This window comes from Gekko japonicus, unplaced genomic scaffold (genome assembly GCF_001447785.1).
Source record: "Gekko japonicus isolate JY-2015 unplaced genomic scaffold, Gekko_japonicus_V1.1 scaffold1702, whole genome shotgun sequence".
Classification (NCBI taxonomy): Eukaryota; Metazoa; Chordata; class Lepidosauria; order Squamata; family Gekkonidae; genus Gekko; species Gekko japonicus.
In genome coordinates, this window is record NW_015167103.1 from 301,557 (window position 1) to 327,249 (window position 25,693).

The 25,693-nt window shown below is 43.2% G+C and overlaps 1 protein-coding gene across 1 annotated transcript in view; it reads left to right on the plus strand.

Annotated features, from left to right (window-relative positions):
- PRKX (protein kinase, X-linked) overlaps nt 1–25,693 on the plus strand; it is an 80,392-nt gene that overhangs the window by 21,051 nt on the left and 33,648 nt on the right. The window contains exon 2 of the mRNA XM_015412935.1: nt 25,482–25,650. Within this exon, the coding sequence (XP_015268421.1) occupies nt 25,482–25,650 (169 nt within the window). The remainder of the gene's footprint in view (nt 1–25,481; nt 25,651–25,693) is intronic.

The following is a 25,693-nucleotide window of genomic DNA, read 5'->3' on the forward strand; positions in this document are numbered from 1 at the left end:
GTCACAGGGCTTATATGTATCCTTTCTCCTTGCTCAGGGATAAGTTTAGGATGCTTGTATTAAATCAAGGACTGAAAGGATTTCCCAAACTGGGACCCACCCTTAATGGCAAGATGAAGCACAGGATCCTATACACTGCAAACTCATGACAGGAGGTTATGTGACATCCCAGTCAGAGTTATGACCTCACTGGTGTCAAGCCCAGGACTAGGCCAACAGGCTAAGAATGCTGGGAACAGGAAAACCAAGCACAGCATCAGGACCTGAAACAGTGAAGAACAAGCCAAAGGTCAGGACCATGGAAGGATCCTCTTCACGACTCAATGACCACTTCTTCTCTCATCATGCATTCAAAGAAAGGCAGGAGGTGTGACACCCTTGTGCTGTGTGCATTCGTACATTCAAAAAGCAGCTTAAAAATGACTATAAAGGTTCATATTCTGGCAGATCAGGATCTGCAACAGACCTGAGGATCCTGACCCTCTAGTGAACCACTGGTTTAAGTGAAAAGCAGTCACCTTATATGTTCAGTCACCTTTTCTCACATCTGTTAGGTTCTGAAATCCACTCTACTGGTATGTGTGTTGACTTCCTCTTTATTTATTTATTAAACAATTAACACATTTCCATCTAAAACCAAAGATAAAATAGCAAGCCTCAAATCCCCCCTCTTAAAAATGCCTGCCATTTCAACCCACTCAAAAGCCCTAGCAAACAGGCAGGTGTTATTGGTATTGTTGTGTAATGCCCATTACATTCCTAGGTGTTTTTTCCCCCTCATTATTCACAAAGAATGTTTTTATGCTGTTGCGTACTGCAAGAACAAATGGATTGTGGTTATGATAAAATGCTAGATTGGAATGAGTCTAGTTAATCTGGCTAGCACTGTAGTTTTGGAATTAAAACGGGATGATCTGCACCAGGATATAGGAAGAGGCATGTCACTTTCTCTGTGTCCTTTGATGTCTTTGGTTGCAGTGACTTTGGGTGGTCTGGAGGCTTTTGAATCAGAGTGGCTGTGATTTAACTGCTGTTCCATCGTATGGGGTGCTGTAGAGGTCTATAATGCTTTCCTATGCATTCATTATTTCCATGAAACCATTGGGAGTGGTTGTGTGGACCTCTGGTTTTCTCCCTATTCTGCTCAGTTTTTCCTTTTTAATTATCTCAGATGAAATGGTCGATGTCCTGAAGAGTTATCTAGTGTAAGTAATGGGCTGAATTGATCTAATGCACAGACAAGACAAGACAGAGATGTTGATAGTAGGTGATGCAACTGACCTGGAAAGAAAAGGTAGCTGGCAATAATATCTGCTGGGTTTTTTTTTTACTGTTTATGTGTTTGAGTGTTCATGCTTGCATGACAAAAGAAAAAAGAAGTCTGTGTGTAGAATAACACCCTTGGAAGTTGATATCTTTATTAGCACTCTTGATCTGCGTTCTAGTGATGATCAGAGAAATTTTAATTGAAGTGGAAGAGTCATGTGTACATAAAACAGGTGCTTTATACCTCAAAACCTCAAGAAAGAAAGCACCTGGACTATAGCAGTCTTTCCACTAGTTAGTAGTTTGCTGGACTGATTGCTCAGATTGTTCTGTGATACAATGGTATGTGAGGTTTGCAGCTAATTGTAAGGCTGCTTTGTATGAAATTTAAATATAAGAACTGTGATATTACCAATGTTACCCTAGGAACTTTGTTGTCCTCTCTACAGTTATCCAAGAAACAGATTTTAAACAAAATGTGAAGGTGGTTGTTTCAAAACCTGCTTTTCAAATACTGTGTGTGTGTGTGTGTGTGTGTGTGTGTTTGCCCCCTGAGCCGGAAATAATGAGACAGACAACTGTTTGGAATTCAAACAAGGGCCACTTTATTTTGCATAATAAATCAACAGCAAGGGAACTAAGTAGCAGCAGAACAGGCCGGGCAGGTGTCACTCCAGCCAACCTCCTTGCCTAGAGGTATGGGCAAGTCACTAGCCCCAGTCTAGGGCCAAGTCTCTGGCCCGCGAACGGCAGCCCAGCACACAGGTCACCCCCTAGGAGCACCTACCCCTGAAGCCCTACAACCTCAGGGAGGAGCTTACCCAAGAGGCTCCCTGAGGTGGTCACCATTCCCAGCCCTAAGCCCTACAGTCCTGGGGCCATTCCTGATGACCCCCCGGTCCCCAACCGGAACTGGCTGAAAGTGCTTACCAGTTCTGCTTTCTTTCTCACCCTACTCTGCCAAAGTGACCAGCTAATTACTGCCCCGTACTCAAAAGAAGGCCCGAACAGATTCCCATATGTTTGTTGTAAGGTAGGCGAAAACACACTCATCCGCCAGCCAATCTGGATTAGTGTGAAAAAATCCTACCTGGCCCCAAACAAGCAACCAGCACCAGCCTACGCAGAACACAGGGCAGGTGGGTGGGCAGAGCACGAGTGTCATCATGACCCTGGACTTCCTTGGTGGTCTCCCATCCAAATATTAATGGGGGCTGACCCTGCTTAGCTTCCAAGATCTGACGAGATCATGCTATCCATGTCAGGAAACTATATTATATACAAGCAATTATACAACAGTATAGAAAATTAAAGAAAATCAAGAAGCCGCAGCTTTGGCTGGTAGCCAACTTTTGTTTCTAATAGCTACTGAGTATTTGCTTTTTCAGATCCTGCTTCAGAGAGCCAAAGTAGCCTCTGTGTAGCTGAATGTATCTTCTGGCCAGCTAGGTGATTTTCAGGGGAAGAGAAGCAGGTGCACAATTCTGGCAACATCTCTCTTCCTGCCCATGACTCTGATACTGTGTCTTTGCACAAGATGCAGTCCTCCACTTTACAAGAAGCAAACTGTAAATACTTAATAGAGAAGATGCAGCTCAGTGATAGCACATCTGCTTTGCGTGCAGAAGGTCTGAGGTTTAATTCTTTGTGTAGTTAGTTACAAGGATCAAGTAACAGGTGATGTGAAAGACCTCCACCTGAGACCCTTACGGGTCACAGTAGGCAATACTTACCTTGTTAAGGTCTGACTGTGTAAGGCAGTTTCCATATGGTCATGTACAACTGTTTTCGGTGGCTTTAAAATTATTTTTGCTGAGATAAAGTATACTACAGACTTTCCCTGTTGATCTAAATTTATGCTTACCATGGGCAATCCCATGACCATATTGGCAGGCCACTAGAGAATACAATGTAAATGTAAATACAATTTGGTGCCATGGTGATTTTCTGATCTTGCAAGTTCTGTTTTGTTAAACATTGGGCTCTTAGGGATTTATTTTTTTTTTTTGCCTTTTTATTTAAGACTCTGAAAGTGCAATTTCATAAACTTATGCATTGATACAAATCATTTTAATTTAAAGGAGAACTTGCCTGCCATTGCTAATTTAATTTAATGAGCAACTTGCTTACAGTTTAAAAAAATCATACTAAATTAGGAACTTGGTTGGATCCTTAAACAATTTTGATATGTACATAGAATTAGTTTTAATTTCTTTTAAATTACAATATCATGCAAATAGAGGAAGGATTTGTGTTAGGTATATAGCATGATGAGAGAATTTTAGAGGTTAAAGCAGGCCTTGATAAATTTTCTTTGGATCTAGAAGCTAGCCCACAGTTTTAGGGGACAGACTCATCCATTACAAATACAATATTTTCAGAGTTATGTGAGTTGCCTCAATCAGATCTCCGAAGAGGCAGTTTATATACGTAGTTTCTGGAATGTGTTTCATTATTTACACCACTTTTGGGCTGCATATGTGTAAAGCAACACAGTTAAATACCTACACTTACTTTTGTAAATATTATTAGCTGTTATAAAATAAAACATCTTTCTAAATCCAATTATTTAAATCCAAAACATGGAGCTGTCAAACAGGAAGACTATATTCTGTTATTTTTTTGTTTAATTTTTATTTGTAGTTTAGTGTTACTTTCTGAAGGAATATCAAACAAAAATTAAAACCTGTATAACAAAAACTTTTAAAATCTAAAAAAAGCAAAAGTGCGACACAATCCTAAAAATATCAAGAAAGCCAGTTCTCAATTTATTAGTTTGCAGCTAAATTAATCCAACAGGTTAAAAAAAAACCCATAAGAAGTATACAGAACTATTAATGATAAACGTTTTGAAGCTGTCCTGATTCTGCCGTGATAGTGTAAGAGGTAATATTAAAATATCTTCCCTTTTTTACGATTATCATTCATAATTCTGTGTATTTCTTTTCAGATCAATCTTAGTGCCACCTTCGAAATGATGATGCTCAGCTTTGGTCCCCTCCCCCCAAAGCAGAGCCTTTTGAAAACAAAAACTCAGCAGAGACTCAGGGGGCTTGTGAGGCTCAGTGGGATGGCTGACAAGGATGTCTTCTGATCAGTGCTTCTGTGCCAACGTGATGAGCGAGGGGGTGGGGAGGGGTGGTGGCAGCACTGATGGAGGGTGTGAAGGCCTTCCCCAGGAACCTCAGTCCCACTTGCTGCTGCTGAGACTGCAGGGGTGGCCTTTGCGGCCCCTGTGTGAGAGCAGCCATATACAGTATGTTTCAAGGGTATGTTTATTGTTTAAATATGAATCATTTTGACAACTATTAGAATACTATTAATATGTTATAATGTGCTTGAGAATACATGAATGAAGATCTTAGTATTTTGAGTGAAGTCCTCAGGGACCTCAATATCCATACTGAGGCTGTCTAGTCAGGAGTGCTTCAAGATTTCATGGCCTCCATGACAACCCATGGGCCTTTCTCAAGTAATAACTGACCCTACAAATTCTGCAGGTCACACTCATGATCCCTTTATCATGGACAGATCACTGCCTACAGGGAAACCAAGACTCTGCAGGGGTGGGGGATCTATTATTATGACCTTCCCTAGGAACCAGATGGATCCAAATGGCTTTCTGATGGCTCTAGGGGATTTTTCTATTAATATGGTTGGTGCTCCTGTTGATACCTTGGTTGACCTCTGGAATGAGGAAATGACCTGGGCAGTTGATACAAATGCATCCATGAACCTTCTGTTGGGTATCATAGAAAGACAAGGGAAACAGCTAGAGCAACAGTGGAGGAACACTCAGGTTAAATTTGATAGGACACAGGCAAAGCTGATTTTAAAGCATACTCTGTGGCATCGATGGCAGTAAAGAAGCAACACTTTTCTACCACCATTATGGCTGCACAGTGTAGTCCAGCAGAGCTGTTCCAGGTGGTCAGATGCCTGTTGGGATCTGGCCTGCAGGAGGAGGTGGGCTGCTTGGTAGTCCACTGTGACCATTTTGCTCAGGACTTTGCAGAGAAAAATCTCTCTCATCCATCCCAGCTTGGACTCTATGTTAGCAGCAATAGAGTCAAATGGTGCCAGGGTGACAGCTTGTCCAATTCTGTGGAACAATTTTCATTTTATTCAGCCTGAGGATGTGGACAGAATCCTTGGAAGTTTAAGGCCTACAACCAGTGTTCCCTCTAAACTGAGTTGGTGTGAGCGAGCTCACAGTTTTTTGGCCTCTGGCTCACACATTTTTGTCTTAGCTCAGGAAGGATGGCTCCAGAGCTAACTAATTTATGTAGTAGCCAAATCGCTTGCTCACAACTTTAATGCCAGTAGCTCAAAAAGCAGACTTTTTGCTCACAAGACTCCACAGCTTAGAGGGACCATTGCCTACAACCTGCCTGTTTGTAGAAATCCTTCCTGGTTACTTAAATCTTCCTGGTGTGGGGGGCTGGCTGACTTGATTAAATAAGTAGTTAATGCTTTCTTAAGAGAGCAGTGGTTGCCAGAGCCTTGAAATAGTGTAGTGCACCTGCTTCTAAAAAAAGCCTACCTTTGACCCAGGAGATTTCCGTAATTATTGGCTAGTCTCAAATGTTCTGGTTTTTTTTTAGTAAGGGTGGTGTTTTTTTGTGTGTGTTTTTTTAGTAAAGTGGCTGGACAACTCCAAATTTCCTGGATGAGGAAGTTATTTAGTTCCCTTTGAGTCTGGTTTCAGGCTAGGTTATTGGACTGAAACAGCCTTGGTGGATTACTTACACTGGGAGGTCAAAAGAGGGAGTGTGACTCTGTTGATTCTCCTGGACCTCCCAGTGGCTTTTGATATCATCGATCATGGTATCCATCTGGACTGGGATTGGGAGGCACTGTTCTGCAGTGGTTCCGATCTTACCTGTAGGGTAGGTTTTAGAAGGTGGTGCTGGGGGACTGCTGTCCAGTCCCTTGGCCTTTGGAATCCCACAAGATTCCATCATCCCCTATGCTGTTTAACAATGGCAGGAAACCGCTGGGTGAGCTCATCCAGAGATTTGGGCAGGGTTGTCACCAGTATGCAGATGACACTCAGCTGTATCTCAGAGCTGATACCAGGAAGGCTGTACAAACCCTAAACCGGTATCTGGAGGCAATTTTTGAGTGAATGCAGGCTAATAAACTGAAGATTAATCCCAACAAGACAGAAGTGCTACTGGTGGGCAGAAGGTCTGACCTGAAATTTAAGGTATCACCCATTCTGTATGGGGTTGTGCTTCCCTTGAAGGAACAGGTCCATTGTCTGGGGGTTAGATAAGCAGGTGGTAGCTGTGGCCAAGAGTGCCTTTTACCAGTTTTGACTGGTTAACCAGCTTCAGCCTTTCCTGGACAGAAAAGATATGGGCACTGTAGTGCATGCCCTGGTTAACTGGATTGGATTACTGCAATATTTTCTACATAGGTCTGCCTTTGAAAAGTGTTCAGAAACTTCAGTTGATACATAATGTTGCAGCTATGATATTGACTGGAGTGGGTCATAGGGACCATATCACTCCATTCTTGATGCACCTACAGTGGTTTCTCTTTACATGAAGCAGTACTTGTTTTGTCCATTTTACATCTGTTGCCCAATGTGGTCAGCAAGGTGCCTTTGAGTTATGGGAGAGGGCTCTGCACTTTCTCCCCCAATCTCTAATTTTATAACCATCTATATCATGTTCCCCCTTGGTAATCTTTTTTTCTAAATTGAAAAGCTCCAGACTCTTGTCTTCCACTGCTGCCTAGGGGTGTGCACTTGGTATATACCGAGCTGAATAATTACTTATTCAGCCGAGTACAGATCTGTATTTGGCTACTGAAATAGCCACACCCAAATAAAAGCCAATATTATTTGGCATTTATTCGGGCACGGCTAGAAGGCCGAGTTGACTCATGGCGTGACTCGACAAGTCAGGGATTTAGAGTTTAAATGCTTGCTGAGTTGACTTGCAGAGTCACGCTGCTGCCACAGCACAACTCTGTGAGACAACTCAGCAAGCATTTAAACTTTAAATCCCTGCTGAGTTGACTCCGGCAGGAACCCTGCAACCACTGCCAAATTCCCCATACTACTTTTTCCTTGTGGATCACTTCCATCCCCTGGGTCAAATCCCACCTTCCCAGGGTGCTGCAGTCCCAACTGAGTATCCAAAAGATGTCCCCGGGCATCCTCTCTAACATCCAGGGAGTCTGCTTCCTGACCTCCATTCACTGTTTTGAGCAAGCCCCCTCTTTTGCCTTCTCCCCAGCCAAAGCACCTTCATGGGGTGCTGGACAACCCATTCTTTCACTGCTCATACTTCCTGACCTTCCGCTACCATTGCCAATTGGTATTTCTGAATATCGCTGAATACCAATATCAGTTTTGTAATGGGATTTAGTTAAATATTTGGGAAATCCAAATTTATTCAGCTCCACTATGCCTTATGGGGACCATCCCCATAGAGTTTAATGGATTTAAAGTTTCAATGCTTGCTGAGTTGACTTACCAAGTCATGCTACCACTGGAGAGCCGGGAGATTATGGTGGCTCAGATGTAGGATTATTGGAGAGTGGCCAGAAGGGGGAGGGCAGCTTGGTAGTGGTGGATCCAGGCCCACCAGGACAGGTGGGGCTGCAAGGGGAAGGAGGCAAAGAGAGACAATGGGGAAAGGGGGATTTGATGTAGGTTTCAGGGGGCCATGCTAGTGAGCCAACCCTTGGCAGTGGTAGCAGAAGGTCAGGAGATGTGAGCAGTGCGTTTGACCCAGGGGAAGGAAGTGATCCACAAGTTGCAATCATGCAAAATCTCACAATTGATTGTATAAACCCCATTTAATGTTAATGCTAAGCGTTCATAAGTATGAAAACTCTATAACTTTTTTTAAAAAAATTCAGATTAATGCAAAACATATTGCATGCTATCGTAGAGGATTGTGATGGCCTTTCACCATGCTATAGTTTTATTTGCACATTACATGGAAGTGACCCTGAATGACTTCATTGTGAACTTTGTAGAATCTGTTGAACCATCTCTATAGCATTTCCTTAGTTTGCACACCTTTCCTTAAAGTCTTAATAGCACTGTAGTTCTGTTTATTTCTGGAGTGGAAGTAAGTTGCCTGCCTGCGCCTTTTGGTGGGTGTGTCAAGATACCCTGAACACTCAATTTTTATCTAAATTTGTATTCCTGTTCTGTGCACGAGCTTCCTGTCTTTGGATGTGCTCTCTGCTTTTTAAGAGTCGAAAGCTTAAAGGTAATTTACATTGTTTTGCTCTGCAGCCTTGGGAAGCACTACCTCATCTTTGTTTTTCATAGAACGATGCACTAAACAAATTCCAAATTTCTCTTTAAAGAGTTGGGGTGGGGGGCTTACTTTGCATCTTGCATGTTATGCTTTGAAAGTATTCCCTTGATTTGACTGTTGAAAACTGAATTCCAAGCTATGGAATAATATAAAACTATTATTAATAGGGTTGTCAATCTCCAGGTAGTGGCTGGCGATCTGTTATTGCAATTTATATCCAGGCAACATAAATCTGTTCACCTGGAGAAAATGGCCACTTTGGAAGTTGGACTCTATGACATTATGCCCCAAACTCCACCCTTCTGAGGCTCCACTCTCAAAATCTCCAAGTATTTCCCAACCTGGAGCTGGCAGCCCTAATTATTAGGCAGAATGGTAGTTTTGTTGAGTAATGACTTTGTTCAACAAGGTGTTCTTTTCAGTGTCTGTCAATTTAAATCAATGCCAATATTCTTTAAAGACATTTTTCAATCTAAAGTATCTCAACCATGTGATGATTTTTAAATTGTATCTGAAAAGTTAAAAATAATATTACCTTTGTGATGCTTTGTGTGATAAAAATTTGTTGTATGTGTGTCTTCCTTGAGTTGTAATGATCTTTCAGACAGTTTAACAGGTGCATGCTTTAACTGGGTTCCTTTTGGAGAACTGTGAGCCCAGTGAAATTTTTTTTGGCAGATGTTAGCTCCTATAACTGCAAGACTGAACACATTGTAGTGAAGCTGATTTGAGCATTTTAGTGTAAATAGTGCTGGCTATTTATGTATTTGAAGTGTTTGAACAGTGACAGGGGGTTGGTTTCAACTTCAAGTACATAATTAAGTGACATTGTTAGATGTCATTGTGAGAGCTGTCAATGTTCAACAGTTTAAAATGAAACTTGAAATGCCAGTAGATCCTCATTAAGCATTAAATTGAAGTTACATTTGTTACAGAATTTAGTTCATGTATCTTCCTCCCAGCCCCCCTTGTGTGATCATATCAAGATATACTTAAATCGTTTGCATAGTTGAGTTTCTGGATAATACTACCAACACAGGAAATTGCTCCAGTATAATACAAAGTGGTTTTTTATTGCTCTGCAAATGCAATGGAAAACCTTTGCACCTTGCAAAAGTTATTTGTTTTTGTTTTTTTAAAGGCCCAGTTTAGATTATTAGGTCAGATATTCTTGTGTAAAAATAGCTTTTGCATTACTTTTAAAGTAATGGGTTGCCTTCTAATTCATGTGGGTTCATTTCATTTGCAGTTAATCAAATGTGCAATTAATACTTTGTGGAAAATCTGTAGAATGGGCAACCTAATTGCCAAATTATTGTTACATTCTCCCCCAATTTGTTGAATGCTGTAGGGACCATGACCTGGAGGACCAAGGCTAGCCCAGTCTCATCAGATCTTATCAGAGGCTAGGCAGGGTTGACTCGGTTAGTGTTTGGGTGGGAGACCACCAAGAAATTCCAGGGTTACTATGCAGAAGGAGGCAATGACAAACCACCTCTGTTGGCGTCTTGCCTTGAAAACCCTATGGGATCACCTTAAGTCAACTGCAACTTGACGGTACTTTACACACACATAGGGACCATGTCAGACAGGCACTACCCTAGTTTGTTCCATTCTGTATGTCCTTTGGCATGAGGACAAAAACGTTTTTGACTCCATGTTGTGCACCTTGAGACTTTAAGGAAATGCACTAGAAAACTTCTGGGTGTCTACTTGTGACTCTTAGAGATTAAAAATAGTATATACTGGCTGTTATAGATAGCATGCTTGTTGGAGATGAAGGAAACCTACATTCAAAAGTCTAGTTCTGTGAATGTTAGCAGAATGCCTTGGACATGATCTGGGCTTAGGTTTTGTCAATGATTGTCCCATGCATTTGGAACAGCCTCCTGGAGGAAGTCAAGGGGGAAGCTTCTACTATGCTAGCTTTGTGTTGAGGCTGCAAAATAGAGTTATTCCAGAGAGCTTTTGAGGTAGCCTCGGCAAAGTGGGAATTATCTGCTGGTTGGGATCATAAGTTGTTTTCAGTTTTTATTTTTGTGTGTTATTTGTATATTATTGTTTTTGCGGGCTTTGGATTCTGGGAAGCCTGGGACAAAGGTGTATATAGAGAAATTTTAAATAAATAAATTTTTACCTAACGTGCCTTTCATGGTATGTTTTGCGGATTAGAGAAGAAGAAGTGGAGGACCAGCAAGGACTTGTGCTGGGCATCTCATTTCTCCCCTCCCACTATTTCTGTTTTCCCTTGTCTGGGAATCTTCATAGCCTCTCCCCTATGATAATCGGGGAAGTCCTGGGTGTACCAATGTTAATCCATTGAACTGTGAAATCATTATCCAAGCTAGTTTCATTGTTTCCAAATAATTTGTTTTTGTAATTAGCATAGATAGGGTTGAGTCCAGTTCTGCTGCTTCAGACCAACATGGCTACCCACTTGAATAGGGTTGATTATTGAAACCCACTGATTATTAACAAAAAATATTTTATAAAGTTAATGTGTTAAAATACTTGACTATATTTGATCATAGATGTTTGGTCAATGGGCCGTATCTTTGCTGATCAGTCAAATTTGTTTATTGGAGACTCAGAACAGCTTACAAAATAAAATACACAGAGAACAAATGTAAACAAAAGTATGCATCCCTACATGCTCCTAAACAAGTTGTTAAGCCATGAAGATATTCTGAGTATTTAAGACTGTTGGACTAGGATCTGGGAGACCCAGATTTGAGTTCCCATTCATGTAATGGAAGCTTGCTGGGTGACCTTGAGCCAGTCACACTCCCTCAGCCTAACCTACTGCGCAAAGTTGTTGTGAGGATAAAATGGAGGAAAGGAGAATGATGTAAGCCACTTGGGTCCCCACCAGGAGAATGATGGGGTATAAATGAATTAAATAAATAAATATATAGTGCTGGTTCTGTCAGCATGTTCCTCACAGGCTGTAAGCTGTGAGCTAAGAGTCCTTTGAATCTTGCCTTGAATCTTGTACTGGTTTTTTGGTGGATTATTCTCCCCTCCCTCAACAAATGTTAGGGTTGCCGGGCTGACTTACCTGGCCAGCAGGGGTCTCCCAAAATCCTTCCAGGAGACCAGAAGTAATGTTGGGCATTTGCAAGCCTACTTCCAGTTTTGGGCCTACTTCTGGTTGGGATGACACTCTGGTTTTTGAGCAAAAATCTAGGGTAAATTCAGCTTCAAACCGTGGAATTTTGCCCCCAAAACAGAGCATCACCCCAAACCAGAACTAGGCCTAAAACTGGAAGTAGGCCCGAAAAGGTCAGTTGGGGGGGGGGGGCGGATTTTCCCTGCCAGCCAGTTGGCCAGCTTGCAGGCAAGAGCTTTTGAAAACAGGGGTTCCCCCACTCCCACTTGAGTGGCTGGCAACCCTAACAAATGTTGTTGTCTTTATGTAGATACTCTACTTTTAAGAGAAAAATCTGTGATACCCAAAACTTTAATGATAATTAATTATAATAATTAATTGCCATCTAGTCACAACCAACTCATGATGACCCCTCATGGGTTTCTAAGGCAAGAGATGAGCATAGGTGGTATACCATCACCTTCCTCTGCATAGCAATCCAGATCTTTCTTGGTGGTCTCCCATCTAAGTACTAACCGTGACCAACCACGCTTAGCCTTCCAAGCTCTAATGAGTTCAGGCTAGCTCTAATGAGTTCAGGCAGCCCAGCCCTAAGAGAAATCCTTAATTTTAGTGTCTCCATTATGCAATAACAATAGAACGTTTTGATTATTCTATTAAAATTTTGCTTATTATTGCTTATTACTCTTAAAATATAACTTCTGTTCATTTTATACATTTAAGACCAACATCAAATAATCCACTTCTAACTAATATGCCTGTGTTTGATATAATGATGTGGTATCCAGTTACACTAAAATATAATTAAGAGATATCTGTTCTGGGCTAGGCCAAATGGCTTTTTAATCAAATCTAGTCAGAAATACAATCCTTTCTGCAAATCTTGCTCTGTCATATGATTATTTTGATGGGAATGCCTTGAATGGTGGTGTAGGTCAGCATTTGCTTTCAGGAATGCTGAAGTCTGTACATGAAGGCCTGCATACTTCCTTTAAGATTGTTCATACATTGAGTTGCCACCTCCAGGTTGGGGAAAACCTGGAGATTTTGGGGAAGGAGCTTGAGGAAGTTGGGGTTTGGGAAGCAGAGGGACTTAAATGAGGGTATAATGCCATGGAGTCCACCTTCCAAAGCAGCCATTTTCTCCAGATGAGCTAATCTCTGTTACCTGTAGATCAGTTGTTATCCCAGGAGATCTCCAGCTACCATTGGAGGTTGGTGATCCTATTCATGATTCTTGAATCTCAACCAAGAAAATGCTTATATTCTGCTGTTTTACCAGATTTGTAGCTGGGTGCTTGTATAAAACACATGATAATGATCAGATTGTTAGCACATTAAAAGTTTCTTTTTTTAACTATAAAACATTTTAGTAGTGTGGCTGAAAGCTTATTTTGTTAGTTTTAAAGAGAGTAACAAAACCCTGAGCGTGCATAAAACTTCAAAATAGGGATGGAAAGCTTCTGAGGGAAACACATCCTTGTAGGAGATTGAGTTCTGAATTGATGCAGGACTAATAATCTGATTAGAACCTGGGTTTGTATACACAGCTCCTGTGTCATGCAGATCAGAGTTTGAAATGTCATAATTAATAACACCATTTTAACTATTTGTTTTTAATGTATACTATACTCTCTTCCACTATAGAATATTTTGAGGTAGCATGATATGTGTACACGTGGCTCATCTGTGTGTGCATATTCCCACACTGCAGTTTTGAGCTTGGTCATATACGTCTTATGTTTTGTGTGTGTTTTTAATCTTGTTTTTTGGTTGTGTATTCTGCCAGTATGCAGGATGATTTGTTTGTCAGTGCACAATATGTATGCATGCATCATGGTGATTAGCCCATTCAGCAGTCAAATTCTTACTATATAGTGATAGCATCACAGAATTCTACAGTCTTTCCGCCCATTGTTGGCAGTGCTCTGTTTTCCAGATGCCACACTGTAATTTTCATAATGGGAGATGACAATTTGGTCACTGTTCCAAATGACTCCTACATTATACAAAATGATTGACTTAGAAAATGAGAAGGGTAACACTGAGATCTGTGTTGAAAGAACTGGTCATCAGATTAATAAACCACAGAGACAATGATGCCAAGTAAATAGATGGTGTGCGCAGTCCACATAATTCACAGCCCTATTTTGAAATATGAGTTCCTCAGGTTTAGAAAGGACCTTAGGATGCTGGGGGTGGCAGGCCCATAGCCAGAAAATTTTCAGTGGGGGGGATACTGGGGTACGTCGCTTCCCTTGTCACGTGCCTATGTCATGTGCCTACATCACTGGTTGCATGGGGCAGCTTGGGGCTGGCACTTAAAGAGACTGGCATCTTCCTGAGGGGCATCACCCCCAAATGCCCCACCATGGCTATGGGGCTGGGGGCTGAAGAGCGTAGGTAATTGGAAAGAGCAGTAAATGGTTAGCGCATTTTTGGTATGTTCCTGTATGTGCTAATATTCTGTAATCTAAAATTATTACTGTGTAATTAAGTGCAGCATCTCTGTTAAATGAAAAAAATTGTATTAATGCTTGAGGTTGTCAACAAACATATAATTAAAACTGAAGTTTCAAAAGGTAAGTGACCACTGTTGTCTGCCTCTGTGCCAACTTTTATATATTTCTCTTGTATGAAAATAGGTTTTGGTGTAGTTACGTGAATTGTTCAAGCGGACAAGGACTTGTTTGTGAGATCCTTTTTTTAAAATTAATGTTAGCTCAGACACTAACAGTTTTCCGTTCTCCTCTACAGCAGTAATAGGTTTGTTTTCAAGAGTATGACCTTGTTTGGTCTCCCTTTGCCAAGGCACAAAGTTGCTTAGGAAAGTTATACATTCGTTAATGGGTCTAGGCTACTCAGTTTTCCCCTGGAACATTGAAAGCAAGATGTTTGCCACATGTCTGGAACAACCTGTCAGATTGTTTCTGGAGCTTTATAAATAGCAAAGCCATTTTAATTAAATAGATGCTATTAGAGCTTTGTGCCTTCTGCCTGAATTGTAACTGATCCATTGGAAAATTATGTATAAATTAGCAGCAAATGTAAACATTTATGCCATGTGGTTTTTGTTACAAATACTATAAATATTCAGATACTCCTTATAATTCTCATTATAGTCAGTTATAATTCTCATCAGGGTAGTGCCCTTTATCTGAGTCTACTTTCCACAGATCCTGATGGGTCCTCATTTTGCATGGTATGCAGCAGGAAGAACAAGAGCTCTTCTCATAGCTGTCATAATTGAAGGATTTCTGTGCCACTTCTTCAGAGACCTGCTTGAGGTAGCTCATGAAGTAAAACATGATAAAATCATAAAAATGGCATAAAATAATTAAAAAGTAACAACACACTGTCTTCTGCAAACTGCTTTATGGGTATGTGACCTTTTTAAAGCAAAAGAAAAACACTACTACTAAACAGATCCCTTTCAAACAACCTTTGTAATCCATTTTAGCAGCCAGTTGCTAATAGATTTTTTTGTGTGTCATTTCAAACAGAACTGTTTTGACAACCAGCTACTAACAGAATTTATTTACCTGTTCATACAAAGGGCTTGCATCCCATTGGCAAAGTGTGGCTGAGCCGTTTTTAATGTAAACTGCTTTCTTCTGTTTTCACATCGTCTTTTGTTTCTGAGCTGTTGCAGTGTGCTGTTTAAAATGTCTCAGCGCTTCCAATAGTGCCACTTTCCCTGCTGCCCTTTTCGCTGTGTGACCATTGAGATGCCTGCAGCTGTTGGTACATGGGTAACAACAACACCGAAGTGCTATTCTGGTCTAGCACTATAGCACTCAACTTAGAATATTTAAAAAAAAAGGCAAGAAAGACTGTTCAGCAAAAAAGGGCAGGGGAAAAATGGTGCTGTTTGAAATGGACAAGGCATTTCAGAAATGGGCCATTAATGGCATGAAATTCACTGTATGAAACTCCTATTCCTGTATTGCTTTACTCGGAATCAGGTCAACAACAGATAACATCCAGTTTAGAATGGCAATGTGAAAGGGGCCTTAGTTTCTCCATGGCTAGGAGAGACAGTTTTGAACTTTCAAAGTATTAAGTTTATAATGGAGTGAATTTTTACAGATCATTGATCTGTTGTATTGTACAGGACAGGGGTCTTTTGGGGCCGGAGTGCTGCTCCAAGAGCCCAGGTGCCGGAGGCGGTGACAGCAAGCCCCGCCTCCAGCTCCCCGCACCCCCCGCCGCCTCCCAGGGCCAGCACCAGAGTGCTGCAGCCCTGGGAGGCCAGAAGAGCCCCCCCGCCACCTCCCAGGGCCAGCGCCAGAGGGCTGCAGCCCTGGGAGGCCAGAAGAGGGCCCCCTCACCCCGCCTCCCAGGGCCAGCGCCGGAGCGCTGCGGCTCGTGGGAAGCCAGAAGAGGGCTCCCACCACCGCCTCACGGGGTAAGTGAGGGATCAGCAGGGGGTGGTGGAGGCTTGATTGGGGCTTTCCCTCCTTCCCTTCTCGCTCTTTCTTTCTTTCCCTCCTTTCATTCTCTCCTTTCATTCTCTTCTCTTTTCTAAGATGGTTCTTATGAACTCTGTTTTACTTTTTCTGCTTAAAGCACTGTAGTTCAAGCAAGGTGTGATAAGCAATTCCTGTTAACATCAGTTTTATTTATAAGCTATTTATCACTTCACTCGTTAAAATTTTCGCGTGTTTAATTTTTTTGGTTCATCAGAGAAATACCTCTTTAGCAAGGCATAGACAAATATGAAGCTGTGTTTTGAGTAATACAGGAACAGTACTGACTTTTTTGTTTAGGTTTTTGTATTGCTTGATGCTTATTTAGTGAAATAACTTGTTATTTCAAGTATTATCTTTCATTAGGACCTTTAGAAATAATAACTAAAGATTTTTAAATGCATGCAAATACATAAGATTTACTGAGATGTTTGCCCAACTTCAAGAAGGTTTTGTTTTATTTTTACACCATCTAACCTTAACCAGTATACATTTGACTTGCATCTTATGAATGGGACTTCTGTCCACTGAGCTGAAAATACAATGTAGTTCAGATCAGTGTTGTTTGTAGTGTTTTACATACCTGTGTGTCTCTTTGTACAGCATATCTGTAGTTAACTACCAGTCATTCTGTATTCTTACAAAGTAATGTATGGGTGGAGTAGAAGGCAAGTGATTCCTTTAAAACTTTGACACAAGTCTGCCTTAGGGAAGCTTCTCTCTATTAATTTGACATATTTTTACATTGTAGAACAGGATTTGGATATGCTTTAGATGATAACAATTAAATCTTGCACTTGGTAATGCTCTTTTTATAAAAACAACAGCAACGCTGTATTAACTTCCTTCCCATGTCTCTATGAAAAATGAATCAGTGCTTTGCACAGCTAGGAAACTTCCTAAGAATGCAGACAGTAGTAAAGTAATTTGTTGCTGTGTTCTCAGCTGTCAAAGGGATGATTGCATCATTGACAGTGCATTGTAATAAATGAGATGCTTTTGGTAGTTGACTATTGGGTAGGATTTATATCTCTTTCTGTACAGTCCTTTGTTAAGCTGTATCTTTTGTTAAAAAAAACTATTTAAGTAGCAGCATAATTTTCTGTTGTGCTATAACATAAGTTGAATACCAAAACTGACAGTCATCAAGGGAAATGGGATCCTTGAAACATCTTATCAGTGTGTACAACTGTGTACATAATTGTCTTGTATCTCCTGATGCATGTATTTATCATTGTGTACATAATAATATACTAGTGTGGGCCATCCAGGTCAGGGAGAAATGTTCTTACGTTTTCTTTAAAAAATAAACTCCATCATAACAATGCATATTAAAGGTAAGGAATATGAAATGTGCAATTTTCTACTCCTTTGAGAGATCAAGACAGACCATATAAATGACACTAAATAGCCTTTCTTGTTTTCACTGTCCACTGATGGTGCACTGTGATGGACAGGTTTAAGTTCCGTGTGTTTAGCTGGGTGAAGCTGTGGCATAGAGCAGCTTAAAGCTGACTGAAAGAGTCAATGTGTAACAAGGATCCCAAATGCTGAAATAGAGAAACAGTTCAAAAGTTCAATTAAAAAGAAATGTAACCTCTACCTGGCCTTCTTTCAGTGCTATGTTCAAACCATAAATAAAAGTTAACTCCTTGTTTGTTTAACCCTGTGGGCTGATTGTCTTAGGGAATGAAACCTACACACACATACAAGCTATCATCTTGGTCCATTTGTATTTGAGGATATGAATAAATGATGGCAGCGTGTGAATGAAACAGTGTTTGAGTCCCCAACCCCAATAACTCTATGAAGTGTTTGAGTGAGGGGCAGTTATTAAACAGTGCTGGGCTATCCTGTCTGCTGATATTTCTGTGAAATGGTCATGGCTCTCTATAGATTGTAAAAGACATGTGACAGCCTTACCTACTTGTAACCCTGAACGGGAAGAGGCTGTGGATGGGGGTAGGCACTCTGTGTTAGAGAGGAAGGTGCATCACACACACAAGCACATTCTAAATACTTCTCTGGATTTTTAAAAGATGGAGGCAAGATAACCCTGAGGTGCTCTATGAGGCCTAGATAGATTTCCATACCTCCTTTTTTTCTCTCTACAACATAGCTTGGGTACTGCTTCCATAAGATGTTCTAACTCTCAGGGACATTGTCAGGAAGAAGGGATATAACTTCAGTGTATCTTCCTAGAATGCCTCTTTTATTCTTTTTTGTTATTTTAATGGTGGATCAGTGCAATTCTTTATATTACACTCAGTTCAATTTTGTTATTTCTGCTGCCCTAACAATATTTATGATTAGGTATTACCAACATTGGTATGAAGCTTTTTTTAAAAAGACAAATAATATAAAATAGAATCTAAACAAATAGCTTAAAATCAGTTGAAGACTTCTCAATGCGAAGAACATCAGTTAAAATATTTGTGTGTGTGTGTGTGTGTTTTCATACAAAACCACTCTGGCCACATTTAGAGGTCATGATTCCCCCCCCCCCGCCAGAATAATGAGACAGACAATGGTTTTGGAATTAAACAAGGGCCACTTTATTAACTATTTAACAGAACACTGCAGCAATGACAACTAACCAAGCATGGAACAGGTAAGGCAGGCGTCACTCCCTGACCAACCCCCTTGCCCTTAAAGGGCAGGTCACCCAGCTCCAGCCATGAGCCATTTACTCTCTGGCTCGTGACCAGCAGCCCAGCAACTGGTTGCCTCCTAGGAGCACCTACCCCTGAAGCCTTCCAACTTGCAGGGAGGAGCCTGCCCTAAATGGTTCCCAGAGGAGGTGATCACCATTCCCCACCCAGGACCCTGAAATCCGAAGGCAGTTCCTGATGACCACCTGTTCCCTAACGGGATATGCTGAAAGGTGCTCACCAGTTCCGTTTTCTTGCTTGCACAAACCTGCCACAGCCAAGGTCAAACCTCTGCGTTGACCTTTGCTCCCCACTCAGCATCCTAATGCCGACCTAATCCCTTGCTGCAAGTCCTGCAAAAATATCCCATTGCCCTTGTCAGACAAATGCACCCCGTCATCTCTATAGAGGTTCAGGAAAATGACCCGTATATTGGGGTGCGGCAAAAACATACCCAACTCCGTATCCATGGCCTTTCTCAGATGCCTGTTAACTTTGCGTCTGGTGCGGTCAATATACCTGGGGTCCTCCAAGTTTTGCCACACCTGGTGGGGCAGTATGGCTGACTATACTATCTTCACGCCAGGCCACCTTGCTCTTACCCTCGCAAGGTCTGCCTCGGCCTACAACACAAGGACCTTGCCCTTCAATAAACCCAGGTTATTGCCCCCCAAGTGTATTACCAGGACGTGAGGAGGAGGCCCCTTCCTCTCGTCAAACAGCAGAAGAAGGAGCCTGCCCCTCCTCCCCAACCATTCTACTTCCACCCATGCAAAGGCCAAGCTGAGAGCCGCTGGATGTCCTTCTGGCCCTATGAGCTGCCCAGAAGACCATGCTGTGGCCGCAGATAGTAACCCTTTGTCTCGTCCCATGGCCTGCAGCATCTGTAAAAGAACATTATTAATAAATCAGCTAAACTAACCACCTCACATGTCTCTTGAGAAACCTGTAAAAGGGTCAAGAAGCAACAGTTAGAACTGGATATGGAACAACTGATTGGTTTAGCATAGGAAAAGGAGTACGACAAGGATGTATATTGTCACCTTGCTTATGCAGAGTACATCATGCGAAATGCTGGCCTGGATGAATCACAAGCGGGAATTAAGATTGCTGGAGAAAAGATCAACAACCTCAGATATGCAGACGATACCACTCTAATGGCAGAAAGTGAAGAGGACCTAAAGAGCCTCTTGCTCAGGGTAAAAGAGGAGAGCGCAAAACTAGGCTTGAAGCTCAACGTCAAAAAAACTAAGATCATGGCATCTGGCACCATCACTCCTTGGCAAATAGAAGGGGAAGTCATGGAAGTAGTGACAGACTTCACGTTCCTGGGATCCCAGATCACCGCAGACTGTGACAGCAGCCATGAAATTAAAAGATGCCTGCTCCTTGGGAGGAAAGCGATGGCGAACCTAAGCATGATAAAAAGTAGAGACACCACCCTGCCAACAAAAGTCCACATGGTCAAAGCAATGGTATTCCCAGTAGTCATGTATGGCTGCGAGAGTTGGACTATAAGGAAGGCCGAGCGCCGAAGAATAGATTCTTTTGAACTATGGTGCTGGAGAAGACTCTTGAGAGTCCCTTGGACTGCAAGAAGATCAAATCAGTCAATCCTAAAAGAAATCAACCCTGACTGTTCCCTGGAAGGCCAGATAATGAAACTGAAGCTCAAATACTTTGGCCACCAAATGAAAAGGGAGCACTCACTGGAGAAGACCCTGATGCTGGGAAAGTTTGAAGGTCAAAGAAGACGGGGACGGCAAAGGATGAGATGGTTAGACAGTGTCATAGATGCAACGAACATGAAGTTGAGCAAACTTCAGAGGACGGCGGAGGACTAGAAGACCTGGCGTGATCTGGTCCATGGGGTCGCGAAGAGTCGGACTCGACTGTGCGACTGAACAACAACAACCTTATGGGATATTTAAACAACGCAATTCCGGACGTAACCCTTGTAACGGCATGACTTCCATCGACCTATCCACTGAATCTCACTGCCCGTATACCCCATGCCCGCCGCCGTTGATGTGGCCCCTATCCGAAAAGAGTGAGTTCCAAAGCGAACCCCACCCAATCCTAAGCGGGCTAATGCCTTCTGAGTCAGGCTCCAAAATTGAAATTTAGTGAGGGGAGTGCCATCCCTATGTCGGAATAGGTAACCCTGGCCCTCTCCTCTCAATGCCAAGTAATGGCTCAAAGCCTCAACTGGGTATAACTCAACTTCTGAACATTGGTCGAGCTCTATCACCTTCCCCTTGAGGCGCTGGTCAGTCTTTGACCGTCGTAGCCTAATTCCCACTTTGAAGTCTGAAATAGAAACATCCCATTGTTAAAGAGCTAGGCCTGATACATCTGCCGTGAGCTAGCCACCAGCTCGCTGATCCGCAGTGCCCCAAAAAAGGCAACCAGTGATGCAGTGTGAAACAGGGCAGCCTCATAGCCATCAGCGCACAATGTCTGCCACTGATTCCTAAGCCTTCTCAATATTTCTGGTGTCAAAGGCTCTCTGGTATCAGCTACCCTGCCCTTCTCCCTGGATCAGCCCTTGAGCATCTTCCTGATATAGAAATCACTTGTATTGTCTACATGCCCAGAAGTCTTGCTGGCATAGGCCAGCACAGACAATTTGGCCCTGATGGAATGAGCTGACACGCCTTCACCTCTTAATTTAACACAGAAATACATTAAATGAGGAACAGGTATAGGCCAAACTTGCCGCAGTCCAGCTCCCTCCCTGAAGGACAAGTACTGCTTACCCGCCATCAAATAAGCTCTACGTGTGGAAGGGGCAAGAGCCAGGCTCTTTGCCCTATCGGCTTCAGCCGGCCAATCTGCCACAACTCAGCTGGCATACGCACCGGGAACTGGTTGGCTTCTGGAGCCAACTGACGGAATCTCTGCATCTGTTTTCGAGAGAGAGCGTCAGCGACCTCGTTATTAACTCCCGGCACATGCCTAGCCTTGAACATTATATTATTGTGTAAACACTGCAGAGTAAAGGCCCTAACCAAAGCCATGACCCTGGGGGACTTGGATGTCAAGGAGTTAATTACATGTACTGTGGACATGTTGTCGCACCAGAAGTGGACGGTTTGGTTGGCAAATTCCCACGACCAAATCCATACTGCTGCGACAATCAGAAAAAATTCCAGGAAGGTAAGGTCTTTGACCCACCCTGCCTGAAACCACTCCTCAGGCCAGTCCCCAGCACACCAGTGCCCCCGGAAATATATTCCAAAGCCGGAGGAACCTGCAGCATCAGATGCACCCTGCAGTTCCGCTTCGACTAGAAGGTCCTCATGCCAAAAGGACACCCTGTTGTATGAACCTTAAAATTGCTTCCATACAAGGAGGTCGTCCCGTATCCCCTTGGTGACCCTAGTCCTATGATGGGGGAGATGTAGACCCCTCATAGACTCACAAAGTCTCCTAACAAAGGCCCTGCCGGGTGCCACAACTTTGCATGCAAAGTTGAGGTGACCAACCAACTGCTGCAACTCCAGCAAGGTTATTTTGTTCTTTTTCCTAGCTGTGTCTATTAATGTCTGCAGTGCAGTTAATTTATCCACAGGCAATCTGCAGAACTGCCCCACTGTGACAATTTCTATTCCCAGGAAAGTCAAAATAGGGGATGGGCCTATTTTCTGTTTTTTCTGAGCCAGAGGAACTCCCAGCTCCCTTGCCAGATTGATAAAGCTGGACAGCAAAAAGGCACATTGACCCGTACCCCTCTTTCCTGCCAATAAAAAATCATCAAGGTAATGAGCAGTACTGCTGAGACCCGTCCTGTACCGGAAGGCCCATTCCAGAAAGGAACTGAACCTCTCAAAAGCAGCACAGGATACTGAGCAACCCATAGGAAGGGCCCTATCCATGTAGCATTTGCCCTCAAATGCAAATCCCAGGAGCTCGAAGTCGGCTGGGTGGACAGGAAGGAGGTGGAAGGCTGCCCTAATGTCACATCTTGCCAATTCCACTCCCTGTCCACAGCTGCGCACCACCCGCAGGGCTTGTTCAAAGGACGTGTACCTAACAGAATGTAACTCCTCTGGTATCGCATCATTCACCGACTCACCACGTGGGTAGGACAGGTGGTGAATGAGATGATATTTGCCAGGTGCCTTCTTCGGCACAACTCCCAATGGGGAAACCCTCAAATTATCAACTGGGGGGGGAAGGAAAAGGACCAAGAACTACCCTCCATACATTCTTTGGCAATTTTTTGCCTAACGATTTGCTCCATACCCCGAACTGATTTCAAGTTAGGAGCCATGTCTACAGCCTTGGAAAGGTATCCTAACCCCCAACATAAAACCCTCAAGGAGGTAAACCCGATCACTGTGGTTCAGGTAATCCCACAACCACTGTTCCAGAACTTGTAACTTAATTGGGCTAGGTCCCTTTATCAGTAGGGAGGTTGTAGCCCCACCTCCTCCAGGATGCTTCCCACCTCTACCTCCCCCCCACCCTTTCATTTTAGGGCAGTTGGGTAAAGCGTGGGGCCCTGCACACAATGGACACTCATGTTGGAAGGAACAAGACTTCTGACCACATGTCCCTTGGGAGGTAAACTCCCAGCAAAGCGGGCGTCGCTGAACCATCTGCCTCGCCTGAAGAATTGTACCATTAACCGGGTCCTCATCCTCTTCGTCAGATGGGACCACCGGCACAGGCTGCACTGGGGGCCGCTTGAAGGCTGGCTGCTTCCCTTTTGCCTTTCCCTGGCCTTTCCTAGCCACCATCACAGGTATTAAACGTGGATTTGTACTGTACTGTGACCCAGAGTAATTAAGCCTCAACTGCAGCCTCTAACTAAAATGGCCACTGAGCCTGTGTTTAAAATGGCCGCTTAGCAATGTCTATTCAAAATGGCTACCCTGAATTAAACCCCCTTCCCAACTGACTAACTCCTGAATCCCCACTCAAGATGGCCACCTCCACTCACCCACTTAAATGGCCACTAAATCAAAGAAGTGGAGAAAATGGCCACCCTCAACTGCCAAATTATTAAAATTGGCACCCAAGGAATCAAGGGGGGGGACTGGAAAAAAAAAGAATCCTTTTAAATTGTCAGCCACCCCAATGGGCAATAAAACAAGATCACTTGGGGGGGATAGATTAAAGGGAAAGGCGGGAACTGGGCCCCCAGCAGCCTCACCAAACTGCCACCACTAACTCAATCCTTGGCGTGTTGTGTGTGTGTGGTTTTTGTTTTGTTTTTTCAACAAAGAGGTGCCGCGGCAAGCCATTTGCCGCCACGAGCTGCCTCAGCACGTTGGTCCAGGACTGTGGCCGCAGTCACGCCGCCCCACAGGCCCAAGGACCTGCTGCTGCCGCCGGAGATTGCTGCTGCGATCTACCGCCCCCGTACAATGGCCACGCCGCTCCACAAGCCAGGGACCTGCTGCTGCCTCAAAGTCACCGCCCTGATGAAGCGCCACCGCAACAGGCCACTGCCGCCACCAGCAACTGCTGCTGAGGGAACCCCCACACACACCAAGCTGGCGAGCGGGTGAAAAAGACTCTGACACCACTTCAAGCGGGTTGAAATCAGCCTGCTAGCACCTCCCTCCAACAGCCGGTTCCTCTGCCATCTCTTCCCGCTTGGGCCAGCAATTGTGCCGCAGGAGGAGGCAATCAGAAGGCTGGCCTCAGGAGTTCAACTCTGCGTGCTCTTCACCAGACAAGCACGCGGAGCAACTGACAAAGGCTGGGAGCGGAGCCTGGCCCTTTGAATCGTCCGGCTCCGCCCCCTGCTGCACCAGGACGCATAGCGTCCTTGCCAATGCTGTCTCCCTTCCTCGGAGCAGCAAAAGAGCCCCCGCCCACCAGCTGCGTTGCCGGGTGGGCGGGAGCTTCGAAATGTCTGGTCAGCTGTGATGGGCACGAACCCCACTTATTCTTGTGTATGCACACTGTCTCCTCCCTGTGTGAAAAGGGCTTCCTGGTTTGTGGAGCCTTGAATTAACCTCCAGTTTGTTGTGATGTACATATACTAATTTGTTTCAGACACAGTATTCTAGACTGGGATTAAACCATGTGATTTTTGTGGTACCTAGAAGTGGATCAGAATGTAATATATAAACCACCATGAATAAATGTTTAATTTTTTGCTAAGCAATAACACAGTATAGATGATAGGTTCAGGTGGGTAGCTGTGTTGGTCTGAAGGAGTAGAACAAAGTTTGAGTCCAATAGCACCTTTGTTGGTCTTAAAGGTGCCACTGGACTCAAACTTTGTTCTACATTATAGGTGAAATAAACAGGGATAGGTAACTAGAACTCCAAAGAGGCCTGGTACTGTCCTAACAGTTGCCTTTATGTTCCTGATTCCAAGACCCACTGTTATGCATCTCACCCTTTTTCTTCCAAGCTGTGGCACCGTCAAAGAAATCTTTTGCCCTCTTTTAACCCCTGCAGTATGAAAAAAGAGAACTTTTGGCAGAGCTGCTTCTTATTATGCACCACTGCTCAGTCCCTTGTACAAGCAATACACAGAAGTAATCGGGAACAACTCTGATGCTTGCTTGCTTGTTTGAAAATATGGTTGCTATTAAAAACAGCAAGGTGTATATGTCCAAGCTGTCTGAGAATGCATGGAGTCTTGTGTTCGTCAGGTTAATGCATTGCTTTTTCTATTCTTCTGCGTTCTAACTACAAAACACCTTCTCATTGATGCACTTTTTTTCATTTTTAGGGACAGGTACTTTTGGGCGGGTTCATCTGGTGAAAGAAAAAGCAGCCAAATGTTACTTCGCACTGAAAGTAATGAGCATCCCAGATGTCATTCGACTAAAACAAGAACAGCATGTGCACAATGAAAAATCAGTCTTAAAAGAATTGAATCATCCATTTCTGATCAGACTGTAAGCCTTTTTTCCTTTTCTGTTTTTGTGGAATACTTTCAGT